Consider the following 12,257-nt stretch of genomic DNA (forward strand, 5'->3'; position numbering starts at 1 on the left):
CATTTTCATACTAACATGTCTGTCCATGGCCTTCCTCGACTGCCATGATGCGGCCAGACTCAGGTTCGAGGAGCAACGCCTCATATTTCGTCTGTGTGGTCACTCATCAGATGGCATGAACATCGATTTCTCTAACTTCTGGTAACCACTCCTCTCTATGTCTCCCCTCCTGCACCTCTTCTTTAATATTTGATTTTCCCTCATTCTGGCGGCCCTCACATACCTTCTCTTCTTCCCTGACCGTTATTACCTGCTAATCGCCTCCCTCTGGTTTCCCACTTCCTTCCCACTATTCGATGGTCCACTGTCCTCTTCTACCAGATTCCTTCTTCTTCAGCCCTTTACCCCTTCTGCCTATAACCTCCCGGCTTCTCACATCACCCCCTCCACTACCCATTTTCCTTCTTAGACCATAAGACATAGGAGCAGAATTGGGCCATTTGGCCCATTGTGTCTGTTCCACAATTCAATCATGGCTGATCCTTTTTTCTTTCTCTCCTCAGCCCCACTCCCTGGCCTTTGATGCCATAACGATCCTTTGAGACCTTCTTCACTTATCATCTGTCAGCTTGTACTCCCCACCCTCCTTCCTCCTTCTTATCCTGGCTTCTGCCCCCTTCCTTTCCAGTCCTGATGAAGGGTCTCAGCTAGAAACATCGACTGTTTATTCCCCTCCATAGATGCTGTCTGAGCTGCTGGGTCTTTTAAGAGGCTTTTAGATCATTATATGGAGATTAGTAAAATAGAGGGCTATAGGTAAGCCTAGTAATTTCTGAGGTAGGGACATGTTTGGCACAACTTTGTGGGTTGAAGGGCCTGTATTATGCTGTAGGTTTTCTGTGTTTCTATGTTTTCCAGCAATCTGTGTGTTGCAAAGGTGGATTCCACATTATATTCAATTACAAGTCAGGAATTTAACTATAAGCAAAGCAAACTCTCCGATCTCAGTGCATTGAACATGTAGCAACAGCCCATGTTGGATATTATGGAGCCAAGTCACATGGAAACTGTGAGTTTTCCCCAGAATATTCTGCAAAATAGTTAAATGCAATACCACTAAACAACTCGAGGTGGTGCTGTAGCCACAGCCTGATTAATTTCTACAGAATTTTAAAAAATGAAAGGGATGTGCTGATTTTATTAAAATTAACCATTATTTCCCATCCCCACTAATTCTTTAAAATCTGTAGGGAGTCTTTTACATGACCTGCTGAAGTCAGTGTGGTGTTTTGATAACAAACCTATTGTTTTGATGGGTGGAGAATTTCAGGGTTTTGGCCAGGCATCAATGAAAGAAAGATTTAAAATGTAGAATCTGGGATGATGTGTGCAGCTTGAAAAGGAACTCAGAGGTCAAAATGTCCCTGCGGTGTTTGAGACGTGTTCTTGAACATGTTTCTATGGTGTTTCTGTACTGGGTGGGAGATCCACTAACTGTTTCAACTCTCAAGCAGTGGGAGTGAGAATTACATCTGCTTTCTACAAATCTTGCAAGATCTCCCACCTTGGCATTCGCTTTGGCATCTTCCTTGTGCTGGCCAAGACCAGTAGCCTCCTTATTCTTATTTCTTTCACTCCAGTGTTCTAAATTTTCTGAGACACACTCCCATAAACCTTGGTCTTACTTGTCACCTTTAAGCATATTCTTGAAAGTTCTGCCCATCCATCTGTTTACTTCTTCCATGCGCCCCTTTCATATCATGTCCTTTTTCTCTGCTGTGGAACATCTTGACATATTTTCTGTGTTACAGTCACTTTATCAATTCAAACGTGGCCGTGATTGCAAATAAGAAGGAGCTGTTTGGTTGAATTCAAAGTAAATTTATTATCAAGGTACATATATGCCACCATATACAAACCTGAGATAAATTTTCTTGTGAGCATGCTCAGTAAATACATGAAACACAATCGAACCAGTATAAGTAACAGAGAAATGGATGCTGAGAAGAAATAGAATGGATAAAGAGACAAATGACAATGTATTTCTTTATGTATTGATGTAATTAGTGCCTGGGCTCAATCATGTTTGCTCATTTGTGACCTTCTCTATGTGCTGGTTAAAACAGAAGGTTACAGCAGTAATATGTGGGATAGATTATTAAACAAGTTATTTACTCTGTTGCTGGAGTTACATGGGTGTTACCAGCTAACTGCAGCTGGTCAAAGTTACACAGTTTGGTGCATTAAGGTTATGCTGGATCATCTTTTGATCTATTCTATCCGTGGAGTTCTATACAATGCAAATTGTCTACCCAGAGAAGGAACAAAACAGTTTAATTCAAATATTCCCATCTGAACACAGTTCATTCCATCCTCTTGGTCACTGTTGGAGCCTGCAAAATTTCAGTTTCAAGTCCTGATTTAGGACATTTCTGAGGTAGGTCTGAAGGGAGTGTTGCACTGCTGGAGATAAGTTAAACCAACATTCCTTCTACTGTAACACAGTAAAATGCAAAATTGACTGACAATACTGGTGTCCTGGTTGACATTTAGCTCTCAAGTAATACTACACTAACGATCAACTGTTTTAAATCATATAATAGAGATAAGTGGGATAAACCAGATTGCTCTTGGAAATACCTGGCATGGACACTCAACTGAATGGATGGGCTCTTTGCTCTTGGAAATACCTGGCATGGACTCTCAACTGAATGGATGGGCTCTTTGCTCTTGGAAATACCTGGCATGGACTCTCAACTGAATGGATGGGCTCTTTCTGTGTTTACTCAATGATCCTTCAAGCTATGCCACCACACTGCACCTCATTCAGTCTTATCTTCCAACATCCCAAGCGTAAAATTGGAGCTTATTTACTATTCTCTGGACAATGTCTTAAGTCTTTATAGCCTGCCTCCCTGAAGATTGAATATACTTTCAAGTTATATCTGATTTAGTTGAAACCCCTTCCTTTTCTCTTCTGCTGCAGTAACCCTGACCTGACTTCACCATGATCACATTGAAAAATCACAAATACAGCTCTCCAGTCTTTTTCTTTAACAGACTTTGTGCATTTAGGTAAAAAGTGCTCTAAACCTGTTCTGAACCTCACAGTGGAAAGTGAAGAAGCTAAGTATAAAAAGAGAAATAGGAGGGGCAAAATCAGAATACGAGGAAAGATTGGTAGCAAACCTAAAAGGGGTTCCGTGTTTTATGGGCAAATAAGCAATAAACAGGTAGTAACAGTAGAGGTGGGGCTGATCAGGGAACAGAAAGAAGATCTACTTGTAGGGGCAGAGAGCATGAGGGAAAGAAGTTTACAAGAAATTAGGGATACAGGCCAGTCCATCACAGGAAAAGTCCTCCCCATAACTGAGCACATATGCAGGAAAGCAGCAACTACCATCAAGGACCCCCATCATCCAGACCATGCTGTCTTCTTACTACTACCTTCGGGAAGGAGGTACAGGAGCCTTGGGTCCCATACCACCATTTTCAAGAACAATTATTACCCTACAAACATCAGGCTCATGAACCAGTCTGGATACTTACACTCACCTCAATGCTGAACTGACTCCACAACTGGGCAAAAGGTTGATCAATAGGATTTACTAGATATATTGATGTACTTGGAATATATAAGTCACAGGAATGCATTCTAGATTACCAAGAGATAAAATTGCAGACACATTGACCATAATCTAGATAAGGAGTGGTGATCGAGAACTGGAAAATTCCATATGGTATTGTCTTGTTCAGAAAAGGTATATTCCATTATTTGATCATGTGTGGGTTGATTAGAGAAAGCCAGCAAAGACTTGTTAAAGGCATATAAAAGTGATGCATAATAGTTCATTAAGAATGAACTTTATGGAATGAAAGGTGCATGGATAGAAAATTGGCTAACTGAGAGCTGAGACCCTCCCCGAATGTCTTTTCCATGAATGCTGCCTGACCTGCTGAGATGGTACAGCATTTTGTGTGTGTTGCCAGTATCTTTCTGTGTGGGGGGGGGGGGGAGGTCTTCCAGTCTGGAGTAGTTGAGACTGAGTTTTTCCATGTCCTGTCTCCTCCACAGATGAAAGTAAACTATTCTATGGCATTGTTTGAAGAAAGAGCAGCGGATTTACTCAGAATCATGTTTAACATAGGTTTAACATCACTGATATATATTGTGAAATTTAACTTCGTGGCAGCATTTCAATGCAATATGTGATAAATATAGAAGAAAACTAAATTGTATATTTAATAGCTAAGTTAAAATAAGTATTGCAAAAATAGAAAATAAATATAAAAATAGTGAGGCAGTGTTCATGGGTTCAACATCCATTTAGAAATCAGATAACAGAGGGGAGGAAGCTGTTCCTGAATCGCTGGGTGTTTTAGTAAACATTTTTCTCCCATCTACTTTACACAATCCCGCACTGCAAAAGGTTCTTTATTGACGGTAAAGCATGTTCGGACATTTCGACGCTGGGCATGTTTGTCAGCTTGCGTTCTTTTTATATTAATGAAACTCGAGACCCCCGATTGCTGGCTGACATGTAAGCAATAGATGTTGAATGAAGACTCCCTTGGTGGTCCTATCTGCACTCACACATAAATAAACATAGAAATCACAGTGCCTGAGTAGAAATGACCCTCCTGATAGTTGGCGTGGCTTTGGCAGAGGAAAGGCAAACATGAGATGAGTGTATTTTCTGCCGGGTTACAATAGTGCAAAATAATCTGTAATAGGCAGAAGATTTAATATTTTGTGGCAGTTCGCAGTTGTAGTATTAAAATTCTTACCAACTAATCTGGATAGCATTCATTATATTTGGTTTAAATGCAATAGTTTTGAAGAGCCTCCTACGGTTCGCACTTTAATCGCAGGTGGTCTGCGATACTGAACTATTGACCTGTAGTCTGAAACAGACCCGGAAATCTGCGGAAATGTTACTCTTTCAGAAGGAGAGTGAGAGAGGAGAGAGATAGGGGGAGCTTGGAGCAACAGATGCAACTTCCTCTAAACTTCCTGCTGGCTGCTGTTCGGGTGTGAACTCGTCTTCAACGTGTGAATCATCGAGCCGGAGCTGGATAAAGCTTCTGGCTCCGGCACCGCGAGAGGGCTTCCACCTCGGATTCTTGCATTTTGTTCCTCTTGATGGTTTCCTCTGATGGTGTGATCGAGTGGATCGTGCTGCTGTTGGACCTGGCTTGATCTCTTGCATCGCGAGTCACCATGAGCTGCTGGCTGTTCCTGCCTCTGTTGACCAGTATTGTATCCATCGCGGGAACGTGGACAGTGTGAGGATCAATGTTTTTCTCATCTTGGTCTAGTCCCCTTGTTCTGGAACCCCACAACAATTCACCTCGTTCTGTCTCTTTCTCCTTTCTTCGCCTCAGTTATTTTGAACGAACTTTGTCTGCTGCTTCCGGCTACTTTATCGTCTCTCAGCTTGTGCTTTCCGATTCCATTCCCAAAATCAAAGTGGCATCCTAAAATCTCAGTCCAGGTTTTCCGAGGTCCCCAAATCTAACAACTTTCGTTCACGTCACTGACTTTACAATCGATATTACGGGAGGTGAATTGTGAACTTAATGTTGAAACTTATTTGTTACGGGGTTATGATTTGTTGAGGGCTTAGGGATGAGAGAGTACCTTTTCAGGGCTTCCCAGAAAAGGTACTCCATATAGTGAGCTGGTGACTATTGAAGCTCCGTGATTTGATCCTAATACTGTCATTTTAAGAGGTAAATGCCCTTAAAATTATAAAGCACTATTTTCAATTTCAAACAACGAGGCCGACATTCCCACTCCCTCCTCCCACCACGATGAAATGAAGTGTTTTGTTCTGATTAATCATTCAGGGACCGACCCCTTTTTTTGCTAAATCGAACAGACACATACTCAACACATGGTTGTTTCAAGTTGGCTGTGCTTTTTAATCAGAACAAGCAGATGCCTTGATATGTGTTTGGTGCCATTTTCTGATCTCATTGAACACGGAATGCCTATTTCAGAACACTCCCAAACTACTTGAAACAGGTCTGAAGAGAGGAAGAATAGGGAAGAATCCTTAGCAACTTTATTCAATATCAGTCATTTTCTTTTTGGTGTTGGTTGCTGTTTGGTGGGGCTAAATGGGGATTGAAACGGCAGTTCCGCAACAAGCTACTTTTCATAGAATTATAGAGGCATTCAGCACAATGAAGAGGCCTTTTTCTTACAGTATTAAAGCTGACCATAAAGGGTCTAAGTATATTAATCCCATTTACCAGCACTTGGCCTATAGCCTTAGTGATTCAAGTGCTTGGTTCTCAAATAATGTGAAAGTACCTATTGCTTTTGCGCTTTCTCCAGTGCAATCACTTCCTTCCTAAAGTGTGGTGATCGTGATTGCACACAATATTCTAGTTGTGGTCCAACCAAGGTTGTATTAAGTTGTACCATGCCTTCCTGCTCTAATACTCTAAGGAAGTTGAGCATCCTATATGCCTTCTTCACCAATCATTCTACATTTGGACGTGTATAAATAACAAGGTCCCTTTGTTTCTCATTGCTCCCTAGGACTCTACCATTCTTTATAAATTTCCCACCCGTATAAGACCCATTACCTACACTTACCGAATTAAATCCAATCTGTAATTGCTCTGCCCAACCTACCGACTGATTACTGTCATCCTGGAGTTTAAGATCTTGGGCCTTGTTATCAACGTCATCCGTTTTTGGTCACTTGCAAACTTATTATCTTCCCATCTCAGTTGTTAATGTAGAAAACAAATAACAAGTATTTCCTGCTGATCTCTGTGGAATCCAATAGGCTTCCAATTACCAAAGCAATCTTTCATTTCCATTGTCACCCTCTGTCTCTGAGCCAACTTTGGATCCAATTTGCCAAATTGCCTTGGATCCCATAGCCTTTACCTTTTGAACCTGACTTTCAACTGAAGGGCAACCAGACTGCATCAACAACATAGCATCAATCAATATAGTTCACTATGATTTCAAAAAACTCTATTTAAAGTTAATCAGACAGCTTCTCCCACCAATATATCAATTGACCAATATCCTTGGTCGATACATGTCTTGCCGGTGATGTTAGACTCGCTGGCTTTTAATTATCTGGCTTATTGAATAGAGGCAGCACACTTACAGCTCTCAAGTCACCTAGCACCATGTCCATTTATCCATTCCATTTATATTTCAGGATTAGGGTCCAGCCTAGTTGGTATACATCTCATCATGCCCCGGAGATTTATACAACTTTAAGACTGCTAAGCTATCAAATACTTCTTCCCTGGACTTGCCATCCTTCTTCACCTTTTTGGGAACGCAATAGCTGAGCTCTGTTTCAATTCTAAAAGAATCCCATTACCTGAGTGAAGTTTTACTCAGTTGCAGCTTCCATTCTGCGTTTGCCTTGTCCTGCCTAATGACTTCACCCATAAAGCCTCTTTTGAACATTCTTCCTCATTACTCCAGTGATGGTTTCCTAGGACCCCATAATGCAGTGTCTCCTCCTTCAGCCTCCTGCCCACACCCATGCACATCCCTGCCATCTCCAACCATCAGGCCTGAGTGTTCTATTGCAAAATGCTGGAGGAATTCAGCAGATCAGACAGCCAGAGGGAAATGAACATTGTTGTTTTGGGCCAAGACCCTTCATCGTGAAAAGGCCCAAAAAGTTACCTATTTATTCCCCTTTATAAATGCTACCTGACTTGCTAAGTTCCTCCAGCACTTTGTGTGCGTAAATCAAGATATTCAGCATCCACAGAATCTCTTGTGTCTCTTAAAGTTCTATACCCTGGAATTTTGAATTGCTCTAGTTCATCAGCCATCCTGGTCAGGCTTGTTGCGTTAACACCGATGTGGTCTAGCCTTCTGATCCTCCATTATAATGACTGTGATGTTTGCTCTACCTACTAGACTGACCTAGTTTTCTTCTACATTTGACCGAACCTTACCATTGTATATCTTTTGTTCTGGGATAGTTTGAAAGAAATCCACAGCTATGCTCTGCTTAATGTTACATGCAATCACATAACAATTATTCCAAAACCTTAGACTGTAAGATCATAATATATGTGGTGGCATCCATTAGTCTCGCGACCATAGATCTGCACCTGGAATGGTTTCCAGGGCACAGGCCTGGGCAGGGTTGTATGGGAGACCGGCAGTTGCCCATGCAGCAAGTCTCCCCTCTCCACGCCACCGATGTTGTCCAAGGGAAGGGCAAGGGCCAATACAACTTGGCACCAGTGACGTCGCAGGAATTTCCAGAGTGAGGTTGAAGGCAACGTCAGACTGCCTTAGGGACTCCAGCTCCGGATTTGTCCTCAGGGTTTACTCCCGAAGCCTTTCCCATGAGTGGGTATGGCCGCAAAGCAGCGGGGATTTGAAATCAGAGTCTTCCCTCTCTTAGATGGACTGCCTTCGCATGCTGACAAGCTCCATCTACCCAACCATAATATATATAAAATCAGAATTAGGCCATCCAACCCATCAAATCTGCTCTGCCATTCAACTGCAGCTATTTTTTTAAAAAAGCATTCTCCTGCCTTCTGCCTGTAATCACTAAGCCTCTTACCAATCAAGAATCGATCAATCTTTGTCTTAAGTACACCCTGGGACATGGCAATGAATTCCACAGATTCATCCCTCTCTGTCTGAATCCTCCCCATCTCAGTTATCAATGGACATCTACTTATTCTTATGCTGTGCTCTCAGATCCTAGACTCTTCTATTAAGAGCAACATTCTCTATCCATGTCCACTCTATCTAGGTATTTTAGAATTCACTGAGACTTCTTCCCACCTCGTCCTTCTGAACTCCTTCCAGAGCCATCAATCACCCCTGAAACCAATACTTAAAGTAAATACATTTCAAAGTAAATTTAAATTTTATTGCCAAAATACATATGTGTCACCATATTCATTTTCTTGTGGGCATTCTCAATAAATCTATAGGATAATAACCAAAACAGAATCAATGAAAGACCACCCAACTAGAGCGTTTAACCGAAGTGCAGAAGTCAACAAACTGTGCAAACAATACAAAAGAAGAAATAATAAATAAATAGACAATGTATATTGAGAACATGAGATGGAGGATTCTTGAAAATGAGTACATAGGTTGTGGGAACATTTGTGGGTTGGGGAAAATGGAGTTGAGTGAAGTTATCCCCTTTGGTTTGGGAGCCTGATGGTCGAGGGGTAGTAACTGTTTCTGAAGCTGGTGGTGTGAGCCCTGAGGCTCTTGTACCTTCTTCCTGATGGCAGCTGTGAGAAGAGAGCATGGCCTGGGTGGTTGGTGTGGGGTTGGGGAGTCCCTATTGATGGATGCTGCTTTCCTGTGACAACATTTCATATAGATGTGGTCAGTGATTGGGAGGGGTTTGCCTGTGAGGGACTGGGCTGTATCCTCTACTTTTTCAAGGCGTAGTTATGGCAAATTTCCAGGCTAGAGATAAGCGTGTTTGCTTCATGCTTACAGTTGAGTGAGGTAATGCATATTTTATTGTTTTGATTTCAAAAGTTTGTATTTACAGTAAATCTGTTGCTCTGCCATTGTCTGAGTTATATTTATTAAATATATCCAATGAACCTTGAGCTATAGCCAAAACACCTTTGTGAAGGGAAGAAGATTATGATGTGAGGTGTGATGCATTCCAATAAGCTGGAATAGAGTGCTTGATCACTGTGTCTACAGGTTGGGGCATTGTCAGACTTACTCGGGACAAGAAGGTTTATTTACTTCACTTACCCAAGAGGTCAGTGACATTGAATCCATGGGAATATCTATCATAAAGACACCAGAACATAGCACTTTGTGAAACAAAGTAGGAATAGCTGCCAGATCTGTATTTGCAATGCATTTCCACTTTTAAAACTGTGTGTGTTGAAGAGGGATGCAATGTCACCATTCATGTAGAATTTGTGATTCTGTATGTTATTTCATCTGACAGCCAGGATTCACTGAACTCTACATAGAGTTACAAATGGAGGGTAAACTAAGCTATTGAGTGATTTCAGTGTGCACTTTCTTGAGCGTTTCATAACAACTAATTATGTTTAAATGGCTCTTTATGAGGTTGCACGAGAATGTCATTGCTTGATTTTCTTCCAGCATGTGAAGCAGCTCGTTTATCAGATTGCTCGAAAGAAAGTTCCTTTGAGGCAGAAAGATTAACAGGATCACTCATCTCATCGGTCATTTGCTGTATCTTTATGGTGGTCGAGTATGTCAGTTAAACTTCAGATTGATTTATTTATCTGGTGTACATCAAAACATACAGTGAAATGCTTCATTTGCATTGACCAACACACCAAAGGACGTGCTGTGGGCAGCCCACAAGTGTTGCCACACATTCCGACGCCAGCATAGCATGTCTGTGATGCTTGGCAGAACAGCACACAACACAACAAGCAATGAAACAACACTGCAATATAAAACCCTTTCCTTTCTCCCATTCATCCACACTCATGGTCATTCTTCTGACCCCAGACCTCTGGGCCTCCAACCTCCAGTGTCCAATCTCCAGAGTTTGGCTAATGGGCTTTGACTTGAAGACTTCCTCCTGATTGATCTTCGGTATTAACCCCTGGATGAGCTGATGACAGGACACGAGCTCTCGGCCCACTGACTCACCAGCCCTTGTGCCTCCTGCTTGCACAGACATCTAATCCTGGGATTCACTGACCTAGGCCAGTCCAACATCCAGGAATATCCTTCATCACTCGTCTACATTGCTGGTCTTTGAGCACGGAGTGGACATCTAGACTCCGGATTTCCTCTGTCATCCATCCGCATCACTGGCCTTCGAACATGGAGCACATAACAGAGGTCTAGACTCTGGCCTGACCTCTAATTCTGCCACATTCTTGTCCCTAAACCCTAACCTAACCTCTAACTAACCTAAATTTTGTTCCTAAATCATAATCTGACCTCTAACTCACCTGCATCTTGTCCCTAAATTCCAATCTGACCTCTAACTCATCTGCATCCTGTCCCTAAAAATTACCCGTAACTCCTCTCTCTGTCCCCAAAACCATCCCCATGAACTTAAGAAAATAGCCACTATCTCAACAGAGACGGCAGCTTGGCAGCATCTTGATTGAAAGCTAGGCTGGATTAACCATTAACTCTATCTCTAACTCACAGCCTCCTCTTTCTACAACTTAACATCTAAAAATGTTCACAGAGTTTTAATTTGAAGCAGTAATATTGAGAAATTTTGCAGAGAAAAACAGAAATAGGAATGAGTTGACTTGGTTCAGTGAATAACTTGAACTTATGAGGAAAGTCACACCAAACTAATCCCTTAATTCTTGAGAGTACTGAACCAAAGATTTATTCATTTAATTGAACGAGATGGATGTACTTTCTCAGATTTAAGTGCAAGTTATGATTTCTTTATCTCAGCTCTTGGATACATCAAGACCCGTCAGTAGCTGACTGTAAGGAAGAAGAAAGGATAGCATTTCAGGCTACAGTGGAGGTTTCTGTTCGATTTAATGGTCCAAGATGAGGGAGGGAAAAGCACAGTCTAAATTCCCACTCTTGGTTACTTTAGAATAACCCCAGTTAGCATTGGGAGATACTCTCAATGGCCACTTTATTAAGTACAGGAGAGGAACCTGGTGCAGTATTCTGCTGCTGTAGCCTACCCACTTCCAGCTTCAATGTGGTGTGCATGCAGAGTTTGCTGTTCTGTACAGCACTGTTGTGATGCATGGTTATTTGAGTAATTACTGCCAACCTTGAACCAGTCTGACCTCTCTCATTAACATGGTGTTTTCACACACAGAGTCCCTTAATCGCCACTCGCTGGATTATTTTTTGTTTTTGTTTTTTGCACAGTTATCTGTAAACTGTGTGACATGTGGCCAAGTGGTTAAGGCGGTGGACTGGCGATCTGAAGGTTGTGAGTTCGAGCCCCAGCTGAGGTAGCATCTTGAGCAAGGCACTTAACCACACATTGCTCCAGTCCACCCAGCTGAAAATGGGTACTGGCAAAATGCTGGGGGTTAACCTCGCGATAGACTGGCATCCTATCTGCGGGGGAGTCTCGTATTCTCAGTCGCTTCACGCCAAGGAAACTGGCATAAGCACTGGCATAAGGCTCGGGACAGACTTTAAAATTAATTAAAAAAATAATCTGCAAGCTCTAGAGACTGTTGTGCATGAGAACCCCAGGAGATCAGCAGTTTCTGAGATACTCAAACCACCCCATCTGGCACCAACAATCATTCCACAACCAAAGTCACTTAGATCACATTTCATCCCCATTTTGATGTTTGGTCTGAACAACAACTGAACCTCTTGGCCATGG

General features: G+C 42.0%; 1 protein-coding gene across 1 annotated transcript in view; it reads left to right on the forward strand.

Moving 5' to 3' along the window:
* The first annotated feature begins 4,937 nt into the window (after positions 1–4,937).
* LOC140714234 (transmembrane protein 150A) overlaps positions 4,938–12,257 on the forward strand; it is a 60,921-nt gene continuing 53,601 nt past the window's right edge. The window contains exon 1 of the mRNA XM_073025260.1: positions 4,938–5,226. Within this exon, the coding sequence (XP_072881361.1) occupies positions 5,162–5,226 (65 nt within the window). The 5' untranslated portion in view covers positions 4,938–5,161. The remainder of the gene's footprint in view (positions 5,227–12,257) is intronic.

The sequence above is a fragment of the Hemitrygon akajei genome, chromosome 21, assembly GCF_048418815.1.
Source record: "Hemitrygon akajei chromosome 21, sHemAka1.3, whole genome shotgun sequence".
Lineage (NCBI taxonomy): Eukaryota > Metazoa > Chordata > Chondrichthyes > Myliobatiformes > Dasyatidae > Hemitrygon > Hemitrygon akajei.